Below are 27745 nucleotides of genomic sequence, written 5' to 3' on the forward strand. Positions count from 1 at the left end.
CGTCGTCAGTTTCTCAACAATTAGTGCACGCCGAAACATCCAGTAGCAACTCGTGTTTCTCGCCATAGACGAGGCGCTAGAGCTACCTAGCAAGCTGCTAAAGTCATAGCCTCAATTCCATCCTAGCACGCCTCAGCTGACAGATTTGTATCCCCATCTATAAATAGAGGCATAGCCTATTATAAAGGGCAACCATACTCAAGCAGCTCAAAACCGCTAGCCAGCTACCAAGAAATGGCTCTGCTTGCTTCTGCCCTGACGAGTCACAGTGTCCACTCTGGCCTAAGAAGCTACATAGGACCCAATGGTGACAATTTGTCATGGCATCTGTCTTCATCAAAGAAGAGTAAAAGAAGGTGTGGCCTTATTAGATCACGAGCAGAAACGATGAGCAGTGAGCTTGCACAAGAGCATCTGTTGCCCTGGAAATCCCAAGGAGGGAGTGGTTCCCCCACGGGTTCATCTTTGGCGCCGCCACTTCAGCATACCAAGTATTGTTTCTAGCACGGATAATTATGTTGTCTTTACTAACCAAAAGTAAAGTATCCTTAAGTTTTATAATGATAACTAATATCGAAGATAAACATGTTGATGTCTGAATGCATGCTAAGTAGTAATGGTTTGTTTGATGTGCACGAAAAATTATTTTATATATCTCATCTATATGTAGATTGAAGGTGCTTGGAATGAGCATGGCAAGGGGCCAAGCACTTGGGACCACTTCTGTCACAATCATCCTGGTAAAGTTATCCAACTCTTATTTTTGTTTTGTTTATGTAAGATGTATATGCACCGACAATAAGATGTACTTTTCAGTATTACCAACATGATATTATTCTTTATGTGTACGAATATACAGAGATGATAGCTGATTGGAGCAGTGGGGATGTTGCTGTGAACTCCTATCATCTGTATGAAGTAAGTACTACATGACTTCCAGGATTTTTAGTATGACTTAAGCAGGCAGGAAAAATATTCATATACCCCTGAATGTACGTGATATTTTTCTAGGACAAAAACTTGGGAATATGGACTTCTAACTAATAAGCATGCATGCTTTTAGTTAATTTATACTAGTATCATATTTAAGTTGTAAGCATTTGTGACTGACAGGAGGATGTCAAGTTGCTGAAGGAAATGGGCATGGACGCCTATAGGTTCTCCATCTCTTGGTCCAGAATACTGCCAAGTAAGTACAAACATAACCCAATATATTTTGTATCATGAATAAGTTAACAACAATGACGTTGTGCTCCAGGATCAGAGTACATACATTAGATTGTTCTGGTGCAAATTTCAACACATGCTTATGGTTTTCAGAGGGGACGCTGGAAGGTGGGATAAACTATAAAGGCCTGCAGTACTATGAAAACCTGATCAACACGTTGAAAGAGAATGGTGAAAACAGTATTTGACTATAAGCGCTAACTATTTTTTTCTTGATTATTCAATTAACTAATTGAGGAAGAATGGTATTAATACAACGCTCAAAAGTTTATGCAACTCAATAGTTATCTGCTGCAACTCAGGCATAGAGCCATATGTAACAATTTTCCACTGGGACACTCCTCAAGCACTGGAGGACAAGTATGGCAGCTTCTTAAATCGGAGGATTGTGTAAGTATGCAATTGGAATAATATAAACTATACCATATACTATTACTTAGTTTAGTGGCTCTCACCCCAACAAGCAAAAGAATACCAATTTAAAGACTGAACTTTATAATAATTGACACTACTGGAAAACACGTATACTGGTTTGTATCTTTCAATAGTACTGGATTCGCAACAGATTTCGGTCTTTACAGTACTAAAAGGACTCTAGTGCTGGTTGATATTACCAACCAGTATTAAAAGGGCTGGCCGGACATCCAAACAATTCTAAAACATATTCCAAGCAGGGGAAAAGGTGTGTGAAATATGTGCATGTGTGGTGCATAGGCTTTCGAACTCAGAACCTTTTACCTCGTGTGTAACGTCCGTACCATCTCACCTATATAGAATATTTAACTTCAAAGAGAGATGTTTTTCCTTTTGAATTCACCCAGGGAGTATAAATTGATGTGACTAATGTACAAACATTAGTACCAATTGGTGTCACGAACCAATATTAATAGCCTCAAGTGCTTTGCATGCATATCCACCACAAAAATATCCACTAGTATTTTTGAATGTCCTTTTTCAGTAGTGTGATCACTAATTTCAGTTTCAACATTTATAACACTAAAAAATAAAATATTATTAAATATGTTCTTGGACTATGGTCAAAATTTAAAAAGTTTGTTGCTGAAGATCCCAAACTATACCATGTTATTTTATCATTCAGTGAAGTGTTGATTAACTAACACGCCTATTTCTTACTACTGAACATCAATATGGTTTATTTGTAATTTTGCAGAAAAGATTACACAGACTTTGCCAAGGTGTGCTTCGAGCATTTTGGCGACAAGGTGAAACACTGGTTCACCTTTAATGAGCCTCACACATTTTGTTCATATGCCTATGGAATGGGGCTGCATGCTCCTGGGAGGTGCTCACCCGGGCTCAAGTGCGCCATCCCATGTGGTGACTCGCTCAACGAGCCATACCGTGTTGGCCACAATTGCCGAGGTAGCTGATCTATACAAGAAGTATTACAAGGTACATACATCAAAAGATTGTCTCTCTCTCCCTCCCTAAATGATAGGTACTGGTAGTGTGATACTATCTTTATAGACGCGGGTGAACTGTAGGGTGAAGACGGACCCAAAAGTAAGAATATAGTTGCGGATTAACTCTACCATTTCAGATTTCCATGAAAACATGCTCGCTAATCATGCACTATTATTCTTCTGTTCAAACAGTGAATGATCATGAAGGCAATCCTATGGGTCCTGATGTATGTATCTTCAATTATATATAGTGGTCTTTGTTTACAAAATTTTTCGCAGAAAGTCAAAACTATCACCAAAACTCTAATTATATGAGCATTACATAGAAAAATGGCTAAACTTTTACAAACACAATGCGAGGTGGCACATAGATACTGGCAAATGTTTGTTTTTACAATAAAACAAAATAAAACTGTTGCCGTTTCTTCTAATGCATGTGTTGACAATTAATTAAACATTTCAAATTCAATTTGCAGACTCGATCACAATGGATTAAATCGTACCCAAAAGGCCTAAAGAACCTTCTTATGATCATCAAGGACAAATACGGAAACACACCCATCTATATCACTGAGAATGGTAAGTATTAATGTATATCCATGCATGCCGCGTGATGGTACTACATATATATTTAATTTTCTGCGTTTTGGTAATAATCACTCAATCATTGGTCCATATCGAATTTCAGTTAACTCCCAACCACTATTTCTTTGCATTTCTTCCTGAAGATGCTTTTGTCAGATTAGTAATGGATTGGATTTAACTTGATTGTGCAGGGACCGCAGATTCTGACGACGGTAATCTATCCATGAGAGACGCGTTGGATGATGGTCTAAGGCTAGATTACCTCCAGCACCATATCTCAGTCATCAAAGAGTCAATAGAGTAAGCTAAAACCTACCTTTGGTACAGAAAATTTTCCATGCATACACACAATGATTTTTTTCTAATGTAAGTGTACACGCAACGCAATGATAATAGTTGACTTATGCCTTTGTACTGCAGCTTGGGTGCAGATGTGCGCGGGCACTTCACCTGGTCTCTGCTGGATAACATCGAGTGGGCTAAGGGCTACACAGATCGTTTTGGCCTCATCTACGTCGACCGCGACGACGGCTTCAAGCGGCACATGAAGAAGTCAGCCAAATGGTTTAGAAAGTTTAACAGCACTCCAAGGAAGGTCATCGATAACAAACATGGTCACATCACCACCCTTCCAGCTTTGATCAGCAATAACTGAGATCGTGCAGCGTGGCAGCGCACCCGGCATGCATGAAGAATGAAATTGGTGTGAGCTTTGAAACCAACAAGTAAAATAGAAGAAAATAATTCAGTGCCCTTTTTGGTGCAAATGCAAATGAACTAAGTGGTGTGTCCACTTCACTACTGGCCGGATCTGAAACAGTGCATATATTATATGGACGATGGACTATTTTTGTTGGGTTGCAGGAGCAAACATCATGGAAAAATCATGCATGTTAATTCAATTTTCACCTTGGGCGGAAAAAATGCTAAGAAAACATTTTTTTGTTAGCGTGAACAAACAAATTTCAAAAAAATATGTACTATTTTACTATCAAGTTTTGAAAATGGAAAGAAAATTTGCTCTTTTCTCGATGGTTCTATTAAACAATAAAAAATTAAGCCACTGCACAAAACATTACCAAGAATGTGTATGCCACTGCTGCATGCCTACCTCTGGACTCTGGCTGGCCGAGGCTGGGCAGCTAGCTAGCCCAGAGTTTGACATTTTGTTGATCCTCCGGGCACAGATCGAGCTCACTCTCTACTCTGGTTGTACACAAGATTCTTTTCTAGAAACATTCACAAGATCATTATTGGAATGGGCTTGTGCGAAAATTGTTAGTATCGATCTCCATGGGCTCGGTCCAACGACGGAGCCCAACCCCGACTCGCGCCACCATGATCAGGGGCGTCCGACCCAACGAGGTTGGTGGGCCCCCGTCGCACAACGCATATAAAAGAGAGAGGTGGGGTTAGCGGCACAAGCCGCGAGATTCACTGCCGCCACTATTCCCACTGGCCTAACCCTAACCCGATCTAGAGGGTCGCTGAGGCGACGGAAGCGCCACCGACGCCGGAACGTTGTCGCCACCACCAAGCTGCCGCGCTAATTTAAGGACACGCAGCAAGCGATTCCGCCACCTTTGCGACATATTCACCACCATACTCTGACCTCCACGGCGGCGCCATGGAAGGTGGGAGCGACTACTAGCAAGGTATTCCTCTCAGTCAAGGTTGTTACCCACTCGATCTACTCCTAGACGATCCAAAATACCTAATAATGGTATCAATTAGCCGATCTATTGAGTAGATCTAGATGAGGGTGGATTCGAAGATGAATCGAAAGAATCAGAGAAAGAAATCATCGACTCGGATCGGGAAAGCAAATGAAACCCTAACCCTAGTAGGAAAGTGGGGCCCGCATACCTACCTGGTCTTGCCGCCTCACCCCCGTCGGCCGTTGCTGACGGGACATACATCTCGAGGCGTAGGCCTCTCAGCGCACCTCGACCTCCGCACGGGAAAGGCCGAGTCGCATGCTCGCCACCACGGCGCGCGGGCTCGAAGCAAGGGCCCCGTTGCAGTGCTAATCGACAGCTGCGCACTCACGCACGAGCGAGCGTACGCACCGGCGAGAGGGCCTATGGTGCCGCAGAGCTTCCTCTGGCGTGAGCAGCAGTGCCGTCCGCTGCCATAGCACGGGTGCTCGCCTCTGCTCAGGCACTAAGAGCAAGAAGAAAGAGAAATGAAGCCTTGAGGTCGCTGGCCGTGGGCAAGTGGCCAGACCTGGCGGCGCGTTGGCGAGAGAGCCCCGGCGGCGCCGCCACCGTCTCAAACCAGATGAGTGAGAAAGGAAATGGAGGAATAGATTAGGGTTTGGGAGCATGAGCCGCACTCCCTCCCTCCCCACCCATCTGTGTGCTCAGCCGTCGGATCGGCTTGAACGGCTGAGATCGAGGCGGGGGAGAAGGCGCTGCTGGGCCGGCTGGGCCGCGCATGAGCAGGCCAAGTTGAGGCGCTGCTGGGCCATGCGTGTGCAGGCTGAGCCAAGCGAATGCGAGCAGGCCGAGCTGAGACGCAGCTGGGCCGCGGTAGAAGGCGTGAGCAGCTGGGCTGCGCACAAAGAAATGGTCACAATGCATAGTGATGTTTTTTAATAAGTTTCCTTCTTTTTCAGAAGCATATTTTGATTAATACAGTTTAAAGTTTAAAGGTTTAAATCTCTGATTAAATTTGAACAACGGGATAATTTTTCAGAGAGTAGATGAGAACAATGAATGCTCCTGAAAAGTATAAAATATTTATTACAAGTTTTCGCTGCTATGAAAAGTATGTTCTCTATTCCATTTTGAACCAACGGGATAAATTGTTTAGAGAGAAAATGAGAACAAAATACTATATATGTAAAGAAATTTTTTCTGCTCCCATGTAAAGTATAACCTCTTTTTAAATTGGAACCATTGAGTAAAATTTAAAAGGAGGAGAAGTTAAAGTCAAAGTTTAATTATGATAGTGTTATTTTCTGAACGTTGATAATGACAATATTATAGTTTTATGAGTATAAGTTTGAAGGTTTATATCAGAGAGTAGACAAGGATCAAGAAATATTGAAAAAGATAATGGTTTTCATCCTAAAGCTTCCGCTGAAATGAAGATGAGTTTATTACTCAAGTTTCCGCTGCAACGATATTGATTATCTTCTAATTAAATCTGAACCAATGGGAGAATTTAATTTTGAGGAGCAGATGTATGATTTTAAAGTTAATTGAGTTTTCCATACGTTAATTCCTTTTCTGCCCGATGGTGATGTGGAACTAATGCAGAAGAATGATGTTTTATTCTATTTCTGCCTAACGATGATATAGAATAGAACTTAAAGATTTGATTATTGTTTTGCAGACAAAGATTTCCATGCTGTCATTCTTCAAGGCACAAAAGAAAATAATCTGGGTCTTGTGACTCAAAAAGAAAGAAGGCCCTTGCATGAGAGAATGTGTTCTCTGTAATGAATGGCTTGAAAAGGAAAGTACTCAAGGATATTGATCCAAGAAAAGAAATAGAGCAATAAGAGTTCAGTTTGAGAAATGCATCTTATGTACTCTCAATCAAGAAGAATTTATTTTAAGTTCAGTCAATGTTGTAATAAGTCATGCATGTTTAATTTGACCAACGTCGGATTAAGCATGTGTATCATGGAATATTCAAATTTGTTTCTGAATTATGATTGAATACAAGCCAATCCTATCATTTATGTCCGGGAAAAGTATGAGATAATACCCACATGGCGGAGTGAAGTTGGCATAGTGCTTATCCTGCATGGTGGGGTGATGACTCATGTGCTTTCGGTGTATCCCACACTGGGAGAGAAGTTTGGAGTAGCTCTTATGAATTGATCAGGCACTTCTATTGCTTAATAGTGATTAAGCACTCAATGAGTGTAAGAAGAATAGACCTCAAGATAAGAATGATATGCGAGCGTGACTTGTAGAAGTACCGTAATAAAGGACTCTGTTGAGTTCTTGAAGTGAAATGAGGAAAATGTACTCCCATAAGAACTAAGAAATTACTTTGTTTTGCAGATGTAATCACGTGGATGAAGTAAATGATCAAAGTTTCCTCATTCACAAGAGTTATGAATAGTTTTCAAAATTGTGGCAGAAAAGTTCATGCCACATTTTTAGGGGAGAAATGTGAGACAATTAAGAAAGATACTCTCCCATACTTTAGATAATGGACAATGTGATGCATACTATACATTGAAAGCAAGAGATGATCTTTTAAAGATGAATGTGACCGTCAGGGGGAGTACAACGATCACTACATTGATACCCTTATATATCGAAATAGCTAAGTTCCAAGACTTCTTTATAGTTCCAGAAGGAAGATAGTGTGGTTAGCCAGTATTCATGCTGGACGACCTTTAAAGATAGTAAGACAGTGCTTATAGAGCACATATAAAGTCTTTAATAGATGGAACCCAAACAAGAGATTTACTAATATGCCATCATTATAGAAGATGGACAGAAGATGGAATAATCTAGGGGAGCATGGTATGAAGAGACCTAAGACCTTCAAAGAAGATGAATAATGTAAAGAAGGATCTTGTTATGCAAGAGCCTATAGAATTCATTGCCATTTGGCAATGAGGAGAAAGAATGACCCTATATAGAAAACAATGTGCAAAGTAAAAAAAGTCAAATGGAGGTTGATTCCACCTCATTTGAAGAAGTCACAAGAATTCCATGGGTTAATTCCATGGAAAAAGAAATGATTCCTAAAAGAGTTACCACAGTAGGTTATAATGGATCTACAAAGAGAAATGTGACTCCAGAGGTAATGTTGAAAGATATAAAGCAAGACTTGTGACAAAAGATTTTAGACAAAGAGAAGAAAATGATTATAATGAGAACTCTTCCAGTCTCATGCAAAGGATTCTTTAAGAATACAAAAATGACATTAGTCACACATTATGTTTTGAAATTATATCATATAGATGAAATGTTTACATGACACTACCCAACGTTTTGTCATGAAAAGAAAAGAATGTATGGGATACCACAAGAAGGAATCCATTTATGGATTGAAGTAAGCTGCGAGACAGTGGTATCTAAAGTTTATTGAAATAGTAAGAAAGTTTGGGTTTTAAAGAGACTGAGGACAATAGGATTATTTAATTAAAGTTAAAGAATGAGAAATTTAATTTCCACAGCTTGTATGTAGATGACATCCTACTTTTTAGTAGTGATTTAATATGCTATTGGAGATAAAGAATTTTGTCCCTAAGTAATGATCTCGATTATGTGTTTTTCATTCTAAATTCACCGAAATAAAAGAAAGGGGTATTAGGATTATTAAAGAGCACACTTCGAAAAGATTCTAAAGTAATGAAGTATGCAATCAACTATCAAGTTAACCTACGCCTGCATATATAGTCAAGGGTAACAGAATATGAGAACTTTCATTGTTCCAGGAACCGATATGAGATTGATCAAAGAAATGGGTTCAGTAACCAATATGAGATTGATCAAAGAAATGGGTTCCATATGCTTCAGCTGTTGAAGCTTAATGAATGCTCAAATAAGAACTTACACTGACATAGCTCATGTATTTGGGATGTTTTGGCAGAAGTCCAATCCAGATATTGATCACTGGAATGGAATAAAGAAGGTTTTGCTATTTTGCAAAGAATTAAAGGCCTCATACTGAATAAAAAAGATCAAGTACTCCTATATAGTTGTGGGTACAAAGGTTAAAATTAGGCAAGATGTGTAGTGTTGGAGTTTTATTGTGGAAAAGCTCCAAGGAAACAGTTGTGATATCATTTGTAATGCATACCTATGGTGTAGCATGTTATGAGGCTAAAGGACAGGCAAAAATGGTTAACGGAATTTATTTCCGGAGCTAGCAATGGTAGACAGCAGCAATTACCATTTAAATAATTCACTCCTCAGACAACGGGTCAAGTGTGCTGCCAAACACATTGACATTAAAGTTATACATTGTAAAGAAGAAAATCCGGAATCATATTAAAAGTATTGAACATATAAGTAATAAGCAAGTGCTTGCAGATCTGCTTACCAAAGGCTTACCACCCAGTGCATTCAGAGAACACACAGTCGACATGGGTTTATGGTACAGCCTATGATTGCCGGACAATATAGGGCCCAAAGATAAAGAATCTATTTCAGAACAAAAATGTGCATTGTAGCTGTTGAATCTACCGGCGATTGATCGTGACACTGATCTGATAAGAGAAATGAGTATAAGGTTTAATTCTAAAATTTAAAGTATAAGATGAGATCAAGGGGGAGAATGTTAGTATCGATCTCCATGGGCTCGGTCCAACGATAGAGCCCAACCCTGACTCATGCCCTGATCGGGGGCGTCCGACCCAGTGAAGTTGGTGGGCCCCCATCGCGCAGTGCCATATAAAAGAGAGAGGTGGGGTCAGCGGCACAAGTCGCGAGATTCATTGCCGCTACTGTTCCCACCGGCCTAACCCTAACCCGATCTAGAGGGACGCTGAGGCGACTTGAAGCGCCACCGACGCCGGAACGTTGTCGCCACCACCAAGCAGCCGCGCTAATGCAAGGACGCGCAGCCAGAGACTTCGCCGCCTTTGCGACATCTTCACCACCATACTCTGACCTCCATAGCGGTGCCATGGAAGGTGGGAGAGACTATTAGCAACGTATTCCTCTCAGTCAATGTTCTTATCCACTCGATCTACTCATAGACGATCCAAAGTATCTAACAAAAATGGGATTTCATTTTGTTTCTGAACTAGTGGAGGTGCACGTGCCACAGGCATGTTTTAAAAAAATTATTTAAAAATAACTGAATTGTATCAAATGACTACTAAAATTAAAAAAATATTGATTAATTTCATAGCAATAGAAACTAATCTAATATGAACTAATAAACGAACTCATACCAACGCATAGAATTATGAAAATTTAGATAGTAGATTAACGGTTCACAACTAAATCTGCATCAATTAAATGATAAAAAAATATATAGCAAGTTCAAGGTTTCGTATCCAAGGATGTGTCATGTTCAATCTATCTGATGTTTGTCCAATCACACTCTTCAAAGCAGTCTGACATGATCCTTGGTGAGTTTTGGTGAGTTAGAAATTGCAAAATATAAAATAACGTAAACTGAATGTAAATGTGATGATTTGTTGCACTTCTATCACGATTTTCAAGCACTCCAGTGACCATCAAGAAGTTGTTGCCAAATTCAACATCAATAAATTTTGCACCCTTGGTTTGGTCGAAGTCCGCAATAATTTTCCTGAAACCATGTCACCATTCTATCGTGGAAACTGGTTAGAACAATGTGGGCAGGACACAGAACTTCTGCAAGATAATTTATAATTTTCTTAGTAGGCCTCCAACAACTTGGAAAAAGATCCTCCGTATAACTCAGCAAGCTATACATAGATATGCAATATTCCATTTTGCAATTATATGCAAAGCAGTTGCTTTAAAGAGCTCAAAGACTGCCGGTCACGCGTGATTATTTCAGATGGAGAAGTATGTCAAGTGACCTGTGTATATTGTCAGCACCTGCCAATAATTAGTCCTTGGGTCACCAAAACAAATTGGGAAAATTGGTTCTATAGCATCAAAAGAACATCATTTCCGTAAAATACCATTGATAGATCTCCGTTCCATAAAATAGCACCCGAATGAACGTTACCTTAAACTAACATTCTGTCAGATTTCCGCTAACTTCTCCGTCACAAGGTTGTTCTTCCTCCTCTGTCACGCCCAACCCGCCCGTCCTGCCGACGCCCGAGCACCTTGAAGTTCTTCCTTCTTATCTGGAGGCATATTCGCATAGCGATCTCCAGCTTTTTGACACATAATGTTTCTTAAATCATCATCATCTAGGAAACAGACATACACACATATATATGTTTCTTAGATGTAGGGTAAAGAATTTATTTTTCAAATACTGGAATTGAACAAACTAATGTTGTGGCACTCACCATTTTCAAAATTTCTCGCTCTTTTTTTAGGAGCAACATCTTGAGTCTGCGTGTTGGTTACATTCCCAAGCGGAACACGCTGTTCCTTGTTGTCGTGGTGCGCCATCGATGTAGACTGAGTGCAAGCTTGTTCCAAATTCAAACAGTGCTAAGAACGTGTAAAAGAAACGTAAAAAAATCAGGAGTATGATTTACCTTCCAAACAACGGCCGTCGGGATCGATGACCGTCAGGAGCAGCGGTCTCCGTGAGTGAGGACTGTCAAGCCGTGGCCGTCGCAGCTGCGGTTAGCCATCGGGGATGGCGAACGTCGGAGCAGCGTGCGGCCACCTTCAGGGATCAGGGATGGGCGATGGCTGTCTGGACTGCGGCGAGCGCACACGGCGAGAGCGATGGCGCACGGCGAGCAGCGGACAAGGTTGCGGCGAGCGCACACGGCGAGAGCAACGGCACGGCCAAGGTACCGTCTCCTATAAATTTATTATGTGAACTTTAGTTTGAAAAGTCATTTTTGTAAATACCATAATATTATTTACTATTTTTGTAAGATTGTATCATGCTGGTACCGTCTGCGCTCGCCGTTGTGCGAGACTACTGGTATGTTTCGATCGGTCTGTGGGTTGGAAACAGACTGTCAAGTTACGTCTAATTAAGCTAATGCGCCTGATGTGTTCAAATAATGGCCATTACGCTTAATTAAGTGTTTTAACCGGGCTGTTCTGTCACAGTTAAAACCTGCTGTCTTGAGATAGGTAGCTGTGTGCACAACTGAATGATTCATTCCACTGAAGTACTAGCGGACCCAGTACACTAGAGTCTGAAAAGCTCATAAGAAATTTATAGGAGCAACAAGAATTTAAACCGACTCACTGCATATACTGCATGAAAACTAGACATATAGGTGATGACCTAAAAACCTTTTCAAGTGTACCAAACCTTGTCGGCATTCTAGCGAAAGCATTTGACAATAGTTTCTTCTGATTGAGAACCTAGCATTTGAATTTCAAACCTCTTGTTTGGTGAGTGTTTCAGTAGAATAATCTTGAACTTGAGGCAGTTTGCTGATTTCCGTAGACGACACCTCCAACTCCAATGCTACCAAATGCTTGTAATGGGCGTATATGCCAAGGCAGTACCCAAACAATCCAGCCATGGCAATCATACCGAGGGAGTAGACCAACGTCCCTACCGCCCTGCCAAAGAAGTAGGAGACTGCGATTTCCAGCAGGCCAAGCGATGGAGGTCCAAACAAATACGTGGCCGTCATGTGATGCACCTCGATGAAGACACCGTGCAGGAACTGCAGTGCCAGGGTGCAAATCCAGCAGAAGATGGAGAGGTCGACGAGGAACGACACCTCCATGACGAGCCCGTAAGTGTCCTTGGTGTAGCACAGCACGAACGCGGCGCACCCTGCGCACAACAATGAGACGACCGCCGAAAGGAAGGGCGCGGTTTTGGCCTTGTCCGCGCCTCGCTTGAGCTCCTCTTCGCTGCGGGAGGCCGACGGCGGCACAGGGATGGGGACCGCGGCGGCGGACGTCTCGGCGCCGGTGAACTGCCTGTGCTCGGCGAGGGCGAACCCGAACAGGCCGGCGGCGTAGGCCGTGACGAGATGCATGACGACCATGCCGGTGCGGGGGCTCAGGTGGGCGGCGGCGGCGCCGGCCAGCGCGACGTAAGAGACGGAGAAGAACACGGTGCGCGCGCGCATCTTCCGCGTGAGGATGATGGTGCAGAGGACGAGGAAAGCGCTGGTGATGGCCGAGAACACCCACACCACGCTCCGTGGCCGGTCGGCGACGGGCCACAGCGCCAGCGACGTGATGGCGGCGTAGGCCACGGACACCCAGAGAGAGGACGTGGCGCGTCGTTGCTTGGGATCGGCGGCGGTGGCGGTGAAGTCCCTGTTCTTGGCGCCGGCGTCGGAGCCGCCGCTGTCGACGGTGCCGTTCTCCATCGCGGCAGGGGCCATGCCGTCCTCTACCAGGACGATGTGGTGCACGGCGTGGAGGGGACCATCATTATTTGCAGCAGTGTTGTCGCCATCAGCCACGTTGTTGCTTGAGTCGTTGTTGATGCTCCCGTCAGCCATGGGTCATGGGCTCACGGCGGCCGGCAGCGGCGAGGATCCGGTGGGGAGCTCGCGAGGGTTGGTGACTTGGTGTTTTACGCCTGGGCCTGTTGTTGGGTCCCGATGGATGGAGCTCCACAAATTAATAGGCTAGGCATTTCGGCCAGCAGGTTGAGGCCCATTTGTCTCTCCGATCGAGAGGACCAGCAGAAACTTATGCACCAAGCATCCAATCCTAAATTAATGAAGCGGCAAAAATATTTTTTTTTGAAGATCAGCTACTGATTATGATATATATTAAAAAGAGAGAAAAAAGTATGTTACAATTGTTAAGCAAAACTTCAAGAAACAAAAAAGGTCAAAAAGAAAATCTTAAAGATTACACAAAGACTTCTAGCCATTCTAAGAGCATCTCCAAGAGCTCTTGTATAATATTAGCTAAACAAAGAAATTTGAAGGCTAGGTAAAAGGTATACAGCTTCCAAAATTGAGGACTAAACCAACAATTTTTCTAAATTAGACCCTTCATATTTTACTTTCCTGGTGGGCCCCACATGTCACCCTCCTTATCTTCATCTTTTTCCCCACCTCTGGCTCTGGCTTGCCTAGATCTCCGGAAATCCAGCCGCCCCCTCCGCCTCACGCCGCCGCCTCGACCTCTGATGTCGCCGCGCACGCGCCTCTGAGGCCGTGGGCGAGCGGCGAGCCGGGGGCCGCCTCGCATCCCATGCCCCATGGCTGCCTTCCGCCGTCTCCTGGGCACGCTCGCCGGAGCAAGCGCCAGCGACGGTGGGCTCGGCGCTATGGAGGACCTCTCCCATGGTGACGCGATGAAGGGGCCGTCGGAGGGGGGTGGCGCGGTGGAGCCGTGGAGGCGGTGGTGGAGGGGACGGAGGGGGTGCCACGGCGGTGCAAAGCAGGCGGCGGGGTGGCGCGGAGCTCCGAGCGAGGGGTGGTGCACGAGGCCAGTGGTGGCGGTGCAGAGCAAGCGGTGGGGGTGGCCACGGAGCTCCGGGAGGGAGCGAGGTGGCTGGAAGGAGGAGTGACAACGGGGCGAGCACGTGCCAGGAGGGATGGCTAGTGCTCAACACTAGGCAAAGATGCCCAGCAGCACCCCTTGGATAGAAGACAAGGATAGAACATGGGGTAGATAGCCATTCTGTTGGATGGGGTTTTTTGTCTCCCTTTTCTTTTTTTAGCCAATTTACCCAAGATACAAGAGCTCTTGGAGATGCTCTAACATGGACTCTTTAAAGCGAGCTTATGCTCTAAGAATTACTAAAGCCCCATGTGTTGAACCTAGCCGAATAGATTTCGTAAGTTGGTTAAAGGCCCACCAAATTGATGATGATGTAAACTAGCTTTTCCTAGGTGACTTCAACCTTTACAGGTCACTGGAGGATAGGAATAAACCAGGTGGCAATTTACAGGATACGCTCACTTTTAATGATATATTATAGGCCATCTGGGTCTAGTTGAGTTACCCCTCAAAGGGCGTGCTTTCACCTGGAGTAACATGCAACAAGAACCTCTGCTTGAGCAACTTGATTGGTTCTTTACTTCAAATAATTGGACTTTAGACTATCCAAACTCCATGGTTTTACCTATGGCTAAAATCACATCTGATCATGTACCATGCAAGCTCATCATTGGAACAAGCATCCCAAATCAAATGTCTTTCAATTTGAGAATTTCTGGCCACAACATTCTGGAGGCAATGTCTTGCTCTGTGTCCTCCAGCTGGAGGACAATGAAAGGCTGCAGCAACGAAAGGCCACAACATCCTGCACGGCAGAAAGGGCCGGCAGTGCACAAGCTCAATCGAGATTGGTTCTTGCCGGACCACCAGAGACCTCATCGATGACGCTGAGGCAATAAGATAAATTTTCATAGAAGGATCGCCTTAATCCGAGTTTGTATGCAAAAGTTATGATTGTTTACCAAACAACACAATTTTGTAACTTCCTCAACCCAATAGCATATCCAATCGGCTACCTCATGCATCATATGCATCTGGTGATTCATCCTAGGTTTCTCGACCAATCTCATTGATCTCTGCCTGCTGCAACTGGGTTTACATGTATCACTTAACTCCGATGGCGGATACCCGACCGGTAGGAGTATGTCGTTACATTACCATCACAGCAAGGACACAAAATAGGACTAGGGTTTCATCTACTCCACGCACATCTCCATATGCACACATCCGAACCTATAACTGAAAGGATCCAGGATGTCGCCTGGAGGAGGGGGGTTGAATATGCATTTATACTTTTCTGCAAAATACAGCACTTAAAACAAAAGTCAGTACACTAACAGGTCAGGCCGGTCAGGCAGACCGGTCAGACCAGTCTAAGACTTAACCACTGTAAATCAGCAGGCGACCGGTCAGACCGGTCCTGTGCGGAACCTGCACAAAATCAGAGTTATCCCTCCCTTAAGTTCTAGCACAAATACAACTAGATGTAGTGCCCCTGTAGGTGATATCAAATATATTTCTAGTTCATGCACATACAAAAACAATACAAGCAAGTAGATCGAAGCGGAAGCACAAAGTAAAGCTAGAGTAAAGTGTAGTGAGGCAAACCAGAAATGGAGACACAAGGATTTGTATCCCAAAGTTCAGATTCACCAAAGCGAATCCTACGTCTCCGTTGAGGAACTCGTTGGGCGTGAGTCTCTTTCAACCCGATCCCTTAAGTTGGGTCTTTATAAACCACTCGTCCTTTCCACTATCTTGATCCTTTCCACCAAGGGAGCAAGATCACACCCGCACAGACTAGCCGCTGCTCACCACACCATCGGGATTTAGCCAACGACTCCTAACCGTCTAGGAGGCTCACCTCCAAGAGTAACAAATGCAAATTGAGATCTTTGATGGAGCCAAGAGTGCTTAGCTATGGTTGCTCACTGCAGCTCGAAATGCAGCTCTCACAATGGTCACTTAGCTCACACACGCTCAATCTCTCAAGCCAATCAAAAGGATATGCAAACTAGTTAGCACAACTAACAAAGAGTGTTGGGGAGAGCTAGCTGGTCAAGAAAATGCTTCAAGGAGCTCAAGAATAGCCAGGGAACCAGCAGCTCACACAAGAGTGGGCCAAGGGGTATAAATACCCAATTTCTAAAAACTAGCCATTATAACTGTCAGAGCAGACCGATCAGACCGGTTCCCAGACCGGTCAGACTAGCCTGGCCTTGAAACTAGCCATTACACTTTGGATCGGTCAGACCGGTCCCCCAGACTGGTCAGGGCCAGAGAATCCCAAACCACTGTTAGAAGGCTCCACTTGGTCCACCAAGTCGAGACTTGATCATCCAAGTAGTACTAAGTTAGTTATCAGAGGTTTTCTCTCAGGATCCTTACTTAGGTGACCTATGAGCACTTTTGACCATGTCAAAGAATCAATGTTGCATCCCTCTTGATAGTACGACATACCTATACTTAAGATTAAATATAAAATACAATTCAATCACTTGATCCTTGAATCCCTTCAGTCTTGCCATACTTTGACTTTGTCAACCTTGGGGCTTCAACATTGCATCTTCTTTTCTTGAGCAAATCCACGCTTGAGCTAGTGACATAGGAATTCCATTACTTAGGAGAATATGTCCTTGAATCCGAGTCACTTCATAATATATTCGATGCATTGTATTGCTTCTCCCAATAAAGCTTAGATATGATACTTTGAAAACCCCACGGATACTAGCAACTTCACTCTAGCAGTTCACACATGGTAAGCCGTCGCTTCACCAAAGCTTGCTTAGTCCCTCACACTAGTCATCTCGGTTGGTTTCTTCACCACTTACCCATGCCACATTGAGTTTTAGCTTTGCACAACAACAATGAATTCCATATGAACTTTCTCTTTGATTGCTTGAGCTTGATCTCTTAACTAATATTCCAAATCTCAAGCTTCCAACAAGATCAATAACTTGAATAAGAAATATGCTCATACACTTGTCTTGCTTCGCAATCTTACTTTCAATCAATGACTTCTCAATTTATGCCAAGCCATAGATAGAAACCATTTGTTGTTATTGCATGAACACTTGTTTCTTATTTTTCTTCACAATATGCTTGATATTTCAACAATATTTCCCTTTTGTTTGAATCATTATCACATGAGTTAATGACAATAATTGATTTGTAAATAAATCCCTACTCATGATATCTTCAATAAAATCGTTAGTCCTTTAATCATGTTGTCATTCAACTCACCAAAACCCATTAGGGACCTAGATGCACTTTCAATAACATGGCAAAATCGGATCTGATACCACATTAAGGATATGGGTAGCAAAACAAAAAAAATTCCAACTGCATAAACCAAGATCATTGCTGCTATAGATCACAAAATTACCACTAGGCGCGCGGGTGCGGAACTTTTGTACCACATCAGGGGTAGTACAGTCGGTTGTAGGCAATGCAGTTTCAAGACCTCCTCACGTGCAGCTCGTTGTTGTGCAGTAGATGCATCACCACCAAGTTATCCACACGTACGAGAAGAAGCATCGCGCTCTGGACTGCTAGATCCGCGAGGACAACCGTGGGCACGGGCATGGAAAAGGCGGCGACCGGGAGGTGTGGATTAGAGTTATCCCTCCATGCGCCCACCCTTGTTCATATAGGCGCCCCCTAATGAGCTTCCCTATCGAGGCCCATCAGAGGACCTAAGCTCAATCTAATTCAGATCTTATCTTTATTAGGCTTCAAGCCCTTTAAGTGTGCTACCCTATGGGCTCACGTGCAAATAGATATGCCCTGAGTACTTCTACTCGTCCAATAGTTGATTGCGTCTCTAGCAAGATGTGTCAACTTCTATGCACACGCAAATATCATATCAGATGAGCCATCACAATCTCACATAAATGCTATTCTGTAACACCCTAATTTAAATTTCCAACATTTAATAATAAATTTAATTGGCTTTATTTAATTTTCTAGGATTTAATTTGCTTAGCCTTGCATTTATAATTTATTTTTACTTCATAAAGTAATTAAAATTTATTTTAGGGCTAATATGTTTGTGCATTCATGCTGGTGCATAATTTTATTTGATTGAGTGTGGTTTGAATTCAAATTCAAACCTGAATTCAAATAGGTTTAGTTTGGTTGAAATAGGAAATAGAAAAGGAAAAGAAACCCACTCGGCAGCCCACCAGAACCCAAACCCAGTTTCCAACCCAGTCAACCCAGCCCAGCCCGCTCCCCTTTTTCCTCTTTCCCCGGACAGCCCAACAGGCAGGCCCAGCCGCCCGCGTTTCCCCGGCCCAGCTCGCCCCTGCACCCTCACCTCCCGGCCCGCGGAGCGCAGCAGCCCAGCGCCCCATTCCGCGAGCCGACCCACCCCAGGCAGCCAGTAGACCCGGTCCAAGCCCCTTTCCCGCGGCCCAATCTTTCTCTCCCGCGCTGGCCCAGCATATCGCACGCGGCCCAGCATATCGCACGCTTTCCCTCGCAGACCAGAGCGGCCGCGCACGTCCGACCGCCCCTACCACTGGACCCCACCCGCCAGTCTCTCGTGCACTCCCGCAGCGCGCTCGTCCCCTCCTCGCTGCTCTGCAGGGCCCAGCTGTCAGCGCCCTTCGCCCCGTTTCGGCCGCTCGCTCCGCGCACTAGCGCCCGCGTTCCCGCTGACGAGGATGGCCCACAAGTCAGATCCTTCCCCTTCCTCCGCCCGTGCCTCTGCTCACGCGACCGAGCCCCGCTGCCCGTGGACCCAGGCCGCTCCCCGCGCCTGCAGCCCGGCTCGCCCGTTGGCGCGCTCCTTCCCTGACACCGCGACCCACAGGGCAAACCTTCCTTCCCCGACACGTTGTGCAGCAACAACCGGCCATGATTCTCGGCCGTGATCCCCGCGCCGCGGCCTTCCCTCAGGCCCGCACGCCAAGGCCCAGCCTCCCCCTTTAAACGCGCCCCTGGCCCTGCCCCGCATCCCACCTTCTTTCTGCAGCCCCACCCAAACCCTAGCCCCCACCTTGCCTCTGCTCGGAGCAGAGCACCCCGCCGCCGATTCCTCACCACCGGCGACCCTCGGACCTCCCTGACCCCTGAAGAACTTTCACAGCACCGCCCCGCGTCGACTCGTCAAGCTCAGGAGCCGGAGGAGCTCTGCAACGCCCGAACCACGAACGCCGATCGACGCCACGCTGCCGTGCTGTCGTGGATCTGTCCCTGCACCGCCGCTCTCCCTCTTCTACGCTTCCCCGGACCTTCGCGCCGTGGTAACGAACCCTCCCGTGCCAGTTACCCCTTAGTTTTCCCCTGCACCGTGCGCGATGGCTCACCGGCGTAGGCCGACCCGCCTCGCCGCCGCACCGGGCCTCCGCCGTGCCGTGGCCCTGCGCCAAGCCCCTAGATAGGTTTAGTGTGTCACACTCTCGCTTCCTGATCAAATCCCGCTCGAAGGCGAGTACGGAATCGCATTTTGGCTGAAGTCCGGCGACAGCGCCGCCGTTCGCCGCCGCAGAAGCTCACCGGCGCAACCCCGCGCGCGCGCCTTGGAGCCATCCGATCCCAAATCGACGGTCCAGTATCGTTTCCACCCGAGTCAACAGAGAGGTTACCGGTCAGCACCTGGCATTCTTGCAAAAGTGACCCCGAGTTTCTCTGGAATAAACCCGCAGTCCAGTTAGTTCAAAACTAATTCAATCCAGGCCCTGTTTTTATCACTTAAGCCCTTGAGTTTTCCCAGTTTTGAACCCGCCGTCCAACCCCTTCGTTTTTACATGCTGACTCCCGATCTATCCTTTAATTACATTTAGGTCCCTAGTTTTTGCCCAGAACCCCCTGCAGCTCTATTTTTCTTACAGTTTAGTCCCTGAATCTTGTTTTAAGCGTAGTTTTCACGTTCTAGCTCCGTTTTAGGCGTTCTTTATGTCCACGCGATCGTTGTAACGCGTAGAATAGTTCTAGCTTAGTTTTGTTTGCTTTTTTCATATATTGTTGTACTATTTCTTAGTGTTAGCCTTTGTTTGCATGTATGTTTATATTGCTGCCTTGTTTCTAGCCATGTGTTCGTGAGTAGACGTTGAGCTACCGGAGGAGCTCCAGTACCAGTACCCGGAGCAGCCACCACCTTCTGAGCACTTTGAGCAGTAGGAGCAGTTTGAGGAAGGCAAGTATAACATGAATAACACCTATCACTTTAAATACATTTTCATACTGCATTTTAATATTGTATGCCTATAAGGACTCTCCTAGCCACTTTATATCCTTTATATATCCCTTGGGTTGCATTTTGGTTAGTTGTGCTAGGTTGCTGCGCTATAACACACTTGGTCCTTTTTAAATAATTTGATTAATGGTATATGCAACTTAATTATGATAGTGGCCCGTTTGAGGGGCTCACGTCTCGTTAAAAATTGGTTTTTCTAGAAACTTGGTTTAGGGGGCTCGCACTGTGTTTTGTGCTAGCTACTCTCCATAAGGACCGTACGACATTAGAGCAACAACCTGGGACAACCGCGCAACCACAAGACTGGAATGGGACGGTCTTGGCGTAATAATTAGGTCATTTTGGTTTGGAGTAACTTACCTGTGGGGCAGGGGAGGTAAGCTTCTATGGCCCTCGTACTGAGTGGCCTCGTCTATGCTTGGTCTATGCACCTGTGTTTTGATGCACACAAGACCTGCTCCATAGTCGCCGATCCACCCTCGCGGTTACTCCTTACCAACGAGATTCTTTGTAAAGGCCTCGTAGTGTGCTTGCTAGCCATCTCACCTAAGGAAGTGTGATGAACAACTAGCGTAGCCCACGACTTGTGGGTAAAGATGTGCAACCTCTGCAGAGTGTAAAACTGGTATACTAGCCGTGCTCACGGTCATGAGTGGCCCAGATCCTCCTTTTGATTAGTGGGGTTATCTCCCTTTGATTGGGGGGGGGGGGTTCCCCGGGTGGTTTGGTTTGGTTCTCAGTAGTTCATAATTAATTTTGATTAATTACTATGTAACTGGGTTATGGTAATTCATCCACTTGTACTAAATAGTTTTAATAAAATCTTGTCAAGATTAAAAGCTAATGCAGTTGAGTCAGCCAACTTTAGAGCCTCATAGTTTGTGTTATACTTGTTGAGTACAAGTTGTGTACTCACTCTTGCCTACTCTAATCTTTTTCCTCTTGGAGATACTCTACTGCTGCTCAGTTCCTGCCGACTCGAGGGAGTTCACCCGGAGCTACCAGGAGTACGAGGACTTCTAGGCGTTCGTCTCCCAGTCGACGTCCCTGTGGCGCCCTGCTCAGCTTCCGACGAGAGGTATCATATATGTTTTACGCTTCCGCATACTCTGTATCAGACATTTTGTCATTAATGTAATAAATAACATTTATACTCGCTTTATTACATCTTTTTACGTGATATGTGCTGTGATATATTGTTCATTCTGTTGTATATACGTGACTTGATCCTGGCACGTATATGATTGCTCGGTTTATGTCCTTTTGTAAACCAGGTGTTACATATTCCCTTTGCCTCACATACAATCTCACATCAGACGAGCCAAGCTGTTGACGCCGTTTTTTGACACGCATCAAGGTGAATATTAAAAGGAAAAATGGATTGCTGGTTTGAAAGGCAACGGCAGATTTGGCGAGAAAGATTGGCTGATGGTTCATTGCCGATTGGAGATTCTGTTGACCAGCGGGGAGATAAGGTTGACCAAATCTTGACGGACTCCGGTTTGGGGGGCAATATTTTTGTTTAGGAATATTTTTCTTTTGCGTCAAGTATGTATTTGTCGTGATCGGCTAGGACTCAGTTAGTGCGGGATATAAATACATGTCTCTGGTCATTGTAAAATGTTTGATACACATCCAATACAACAGACCTTTACAATTTCCTACAACTTTGTTTTCTTTTTGGCGACTTCGCCAACCCTTTTTTCTGTGACTTCTTCCGAGCTAATCAAGGACGTCTCACATTCGAGCGACTTGGTTTGCTGGTAAGCTTTCGTTTTTACCGATTAAATCTAAGTTTTAGTTCAACCAGCGCATCGGTGTTGCTTCGTTTAGATTTATTCAAAATTTATCGATATTTGCTAGATCTATAGGTTTTTCCTATTGTTTTAGCTTTTATCAAATCTATCCTGCTTAGAATACGTTTAATCGGCTATAAAACCCTTTGCTCTCGTTTTAGATCCTATAAAGCCGATTAGATCTATTTTGAGCATAGTTTTATTTAAATCCACACATTCGTGCCTGTAGTGAAAATGGCCTCGCATGCCATATTTCAATATAATGTTTTGGTGATTGATATAGGCAACACAACACTTGGACTAATATGATTGTTAAGATGACCATTCTCAGGCTTTTAGGTTCAAGTGATGACAAAGAGAAGATAGGCGTAGCTAGGCCCGAAGGGCCGCCCCTACGGTGGTTCTGGAGGGGGGTCGAGGGGGAGCCGCCCCTCGCGGGTATCAGGGCAGCGCCCTGAAACCTCTTCGGTCCAAAGGACAAAGAATTGAAGAGACCGTGAAGAAATCAAGTCAAAACAAACAAGACAGAGACATTTTGCTATCACCGGTTAAACCGATAATGAGCAAATTGTACTCATCGGTGCAATGAACCCAGAAGCTGAGGCTAGGGTTTTGCGTCGATTGAACCGATGATGAAGATATTGAATACGTCGGTGCAACGGCAGAAGAAGACCAAGGGAAATGCATACATCGGTTGAACCGATGATACACCGGTCAATTACGTCGGTGTAGTTGTCCAGAGAGTTGGTTTTCGGGAACTCTGGGACAGTTACATGCACCGGTTAAACCGACGATGAAGATACATTCACCGGTTGATTACGTCGGTTGATTAAGGTAGCCGTTGAAGTATAACGGCTAGTTGGAAAAAGGTGCTCACCGGTTAAACCGGTGATGACACAAAGTGGATCATCGGTTTAACCGGTGATAGCGATTTTTGTCAGCCACCTTCCTAACGGCTCTTTTTGGGTGTGTGGGCTATATATACCCCCCAAGGCCGGTTGCTGCATATGGTTGGACGCCAAAAAAGTTGAAGGAAGTGTTGCCCAAGCAAACTAACATCTCCAACCATCCTAGTAAAGCTTAGTGTCATATCTAGCTTGTGAGAAGCTTTGAGAGAGTGCTTTGTGCACTTGTATAGGGATTAGTTCTTGCGAGAGCTCCCTTGAGCAAAGTCTTGCTACGGCAAGCAATCGTGTACTCATCGTGTGACCCTCCGACTTGGTGTGGAGAGGCAACGTCACTTTGTGCGGGGAAGGAGACCCCTCTTGGTGAGAAGCTCCAATAGTGAAGACGGTGCCGTTGGTGACGCTTTGAGAGAGACGGTGGCGGTGGCCTTGTCTTGGTGACTTGGCGCCACTTAGCCTTTGCTTGCCGGAAGCCTTGGTGGCGAACGCAAGACGGTGATCAAGCGAAGAGACTTGGCATCACACTTGTTCTTGTTGGACAAGTGGCCGTGGACGTAGGGAGGGACTTGGTGTCCTAACCGAACCACGCTAAATCGTGTGTCTCGGTGTCTTCACGGGAGTTTGCATATTCTCTCCCTCACCTCTTTACTTACCGTATTACGTTTCCGCATTTACTCTATCTTGCGTGCCTTTACTTGCCTAGTTAGTTTGATTAGGATTGGCTATAGGTTGCAAGTCTTTTAGGGGTAAGTAGAGAGTAGCATAGATAAACCTTAGTCATAACTAGCATGTGTAGGACGTGTTAGGTTTATCTTATGCAAATAGATTGAGCCCTAGGTTAGAAAGCGATTAGCGACCCTATTCACCCCTCCCCCTCTAGGGTCGGACACCCCGGTGATCCTTACAGTGGCTTTTGCATCGCTTTGAGTACCAATCGGTTAAATCCAGCCGATCATTGCTTCCTGCATCGGCAGCCTTTTGCCGATTCCTTCAAATCGCTTTAATACTAGTTTATCTTGATCGCTTTATCGTTTTCTGCATCGGCAGCTATTGCCGATACGCAGTGTGAGGGTCATTCGGAAATCCAGCGGATACGCTCGCGAATTTAACATTTGCCAATTCCTTGTCAATTTATAGGTCAAATTGACTGGCATGCCTCGGTTTAAAGCAGATGCAGTCTGAGCTTGGTGAACAGTGCTCCTGGACTTGGTGTGTTGATCTTTCGCGTCAACGGATCTTTTGGCACGCCCAGTGGGACCAGAGAGATCTCAATATGTCCAAGGCCAGTTTCAATAAGGATAACTATATCCAGTGGACAAGGACAAGCTAGAGGAAGAACAGAAGGCAGAGCTCCAGAATGCCCTAGAGGCGTATGAACAAGAGTTCATCAAATCCTTCAGTGCAACTAGGGCTGGTGAGGTGATCAAAAAGTTTGATTTCCCGACTCTCCAGCCATTGACTGAGGTGCAGCGTGAGAACAAAATGCTAGATATGGTGCATCAGGCAGTCTGGCATGCTTTTGTTAGCCATGCGTCAGTTATGACCAACACTGTTCATAATGCTTTGATCAAGACACTCGATGAAGGCAGATTTCAAGGCTATATAGGGCCAGCCTATCACCAGACTAGCCAGATGAATTTCACCCCTATCGGATCGGCTACAACAACACCCCCGGTGGTTTCCCAGAGTCAACCTAAAGGGAGTATCGGAGTTACACAGCCGATTGGTTCTACAGTGCCACCTCAGTTCAATCTGGTTTTCACAAATTGTACACCATTGACCACATCCATGCAAGTGGGATTTGCATTAGGATACCCCTTAGGGTGGGACCTAGCTACGAGTCTAGGTATGCCTCCAGAAATCTTCTTCCCATCAGGAGCGGGGCAGACCAGTACATCGGCTTCTAAGCCGATCGGCCAGCAAACAAGTGCATCGGCTTCACAGCCAATTCCTCAGCAAGAGAATGCTGATGTGGTAGGATGTGTCAGCATCTTAGGCAACGGGCCAGACTACCGGATCGGTTTTCCAGCCGATGCCACATCAGCAGAATATGGTAACGCTGATACAACCAGCAACTCCCACAGAAATCCTGATATCAAGATTCTCCCATCGGAATGGGGCTAATTGGGTGTTCCATGACCCAATAGTTGGTTCTGTGCGCCACATAAACGTGCCATATCCATATCCCATGGCGCAGCACTCAGTCAACCAGGGATCACAGCAAGCAGGCACCAGCAACGAGATGGTTCTGTATCAGCAACCATCCAATCAAATCACTCAGCACACATCGCAGATGGCATCGGCTGCCCAGCTAATGGCTCAGAACAGTCCACAACCGGCATCGGCTGCCTTGCCGATGGCTCCACCACTGCAAGATGCACTAGAGGATAAGGATAAGATCCAACGAATCAACCACTCAGCAAAGGATCAGGCCAAGGGGCTGCCAGGTGGGGTCGGCCGACCCCCTGGGTCGGCCGGACCTGGCCTGGTTCCCGTCCAGGTGCACTTCGAGGAGGAGTAGCTGCCAAGGCACCTGATCACCTTCCATATGTGCATTGGCGGGAAACCGACCTATAGAGCTATAAATAGTGCCTCTCTCCACCCCCCTCAACACACACACACACACACACACACACACACACACACACACACACACACACACACACACTTCATTCCATTCTCTCCAAGAAGGCTCTCCTCTCTCTTTCTCTCTTAGCTAGGTAGTGGAGCTAGGCTAGATCTCCTTAGCGAGCAAATCGTCCACGGGGTCGTTGAGCAATCCTCGGCTCCTGGTATGGCTTTGTATCCGACTTGTCAGACTTCTATTCATAATATAGAGTTCTGCCATGGTTGCTTTACTGTCTTGATAGTTTATCAATCCATGCTTAGATCGTTCATAAGTTATGCTATGGTCTTGGTTAGGCCAGATGATCCGGGTACGGATAGAGGTTCGTTGTGCTTTCGGGCTTGCTCTAATGTTTTACTCGTCCATCCGAAGGGTGGGAGACCTGGGGGCACTAGAGTAGTGACTTCATACACTAGCATGGTGCTCGGGTATGCGGGATCCTTCGGATATGACCGTGCTCCATGGTGTGACTGGGGTAGACGGCAGGTGGTGACAGTCCTGCCGTCCGGCGTAACAGTGGTGTTGCGTTTAGCGTAAGCTCCAGCTGACTTGACGTAGGATAGAGTAGTTCTTTGTTTTATAGTTTCTCTCCTTTATTCCTTCCTCTTGGAGTGTGCATGTGTGCTGTGTCACATTAACCTTGCTTATTCTTTATCTGTACTTACCCCTGTTAGAGTATTGCCTATTGCTTGAGGCACAATGTCATGGTTAATGTTGAGTACAATACCTTTGCCGCTGCCGTCCTTTGGGACACAAATAAATGACGATACCCTTACTCTCCAGGTGAAATGCTACAATGGTATATCCATGCGCTTGCGGATCCATTTGTAATCGTATTGATTATACCACGAGAGTGGTACCCCTTGAGTGCAGTTGCTAGGATGGGTTCGGCGCCCTCATTTCTAGTGATACCGTTGTCATACGGGGTGTCGCCGTCGGCATTGTCAAGCTTCGTCTATTTCCCTTTTCCCTCCTGAGGAAGGCGAAATAGTGGTTTTATAAACAAAAGGACATCGACACATGGGCCAAATGCTCCAAGGCGTTCCTCGCAAAATTCTTCCCACTGGGCAAAACAAATGCCCTGCACAGGAGAATTTCAAGTTTCCAGCAGACAGGGATGGAATCCATCCCAGAAGCTTGGGAGAGGCTGCAAGAATACATCCTATCCTGTCCTCATCATGGCATGGACGAGTGGCTCATCCTGCAAAGCTTCTACAACGGGCTCACAATCACATCTCGAGCCAACATTGATGCTGCTGCTGGAGGAGCCTTCCTCTACCTGACTATCGCCAAAGCAAAAGAATTGGTCGAGAAGATGGTCTCCAATCAGGGGTGGAGCTATGAACGACTCCAACCCCGAACAAAAGGCATGCATACCGTCAAAGAGACGGATATGATTGCCGCAAATCTGGACCTCCTAATCAAGAAGATGGAGGAAGGGAGCAAACAACCGATCCATGCTCCCGTTTACGCCATGGGTTCGCACTTCACGTGCAAAGTCTGCGGTAACGATGGACATTCGGGGAACGATTGCCCCAAAACCCGTGAAGACTGTGCATACCTCAACAACAACAACAACAACAACAACGGGTACCATCCACAACAAGGAGGCCAAGGGTGGAACCAGCCACGTCCATCTTTTTAGGGAGGTAATAACTACAATCCTTCTTATAATTTGAATTTCAATTCAAACCAACCTCCCTTGAGAGAACTTGTTCTTGGCCAAGTTAAAATCAACGAAAATATAAATAAAAAGCTTTTGGCCAATGACAAATCCCTGGAAAGTTTAAATGTTAAGCTTGAAGCTTTGTCTTCTACTCTTAAAAACCAGTTAAGTTTCAACAAAATGATCGAAACCCAGCTTGCACAAATTGCTGTTTCGTTACCTACTGTTGAGAGCGGGAAGATCCCGGGGCAACCCGAGTCTCCCGTTGAAAATGTCAGCATGCTGTCTACCGGACGGGGTAACTCGTCCCGGACGCCACCACGCAA

The 27745-nt window shown here is 45.4% G+C and overlaps 1 protein-coding gene, 1 non-coding gene and 1 pseudogene across 2 annotated transcripts; 1 reads left to right on the top strand and 2 right to left on the bottom strand.

Moving 5' to 3' along the window:
* Window positions 1-203: 203 nt before the first annotated feature.
* LOC120685481 lies at window positions 204-4133 on the top strand (annotated as a pseudogene).
* An 8041-nt stretch (window positions 4134-12174) lies between these two features.
* LOC120686620 lies at window positions 12175-13294 on the bottom strand. The gene has a single exon (XM_039968829.1). The coding sequence runs from the start codon at window positions 13264-13266 to the stop codon at window positions 12175-12177; it is 1092 nt and encodes a 363-aa protein (XP_039824763.1). The 5' UTR covers window positions 13267-13294.
* A 13540-nt stretch (window positions 13295-26834) lies between these two features.
* LOC120686990 lies at window positions 26835-26938 on the bottom strand. The gene has a single exon (XR_005680496.1). It is a non-coding gene; the product is annotated as a small nucleolar RNA R71 (small nucleolar RNA).
* Between the last annotated feature and the right edge of the window lie 807 nt (window positions 26939-27745).

Source organism: Panicum virgatum, chromosome 8N (genome assembly GCF_016808335.1).
Source record: "Panicum virgatum strain AP13 chromosome 8N, P.virgatum_v5, whole genome shotgun sequence".
Taxonomy (NCBI): Eukaryota; Viridiplantae; Streptophyta; class Magnoliopsida; order Poales; family Poaceae; genus Panicum; species Panicum virgatum.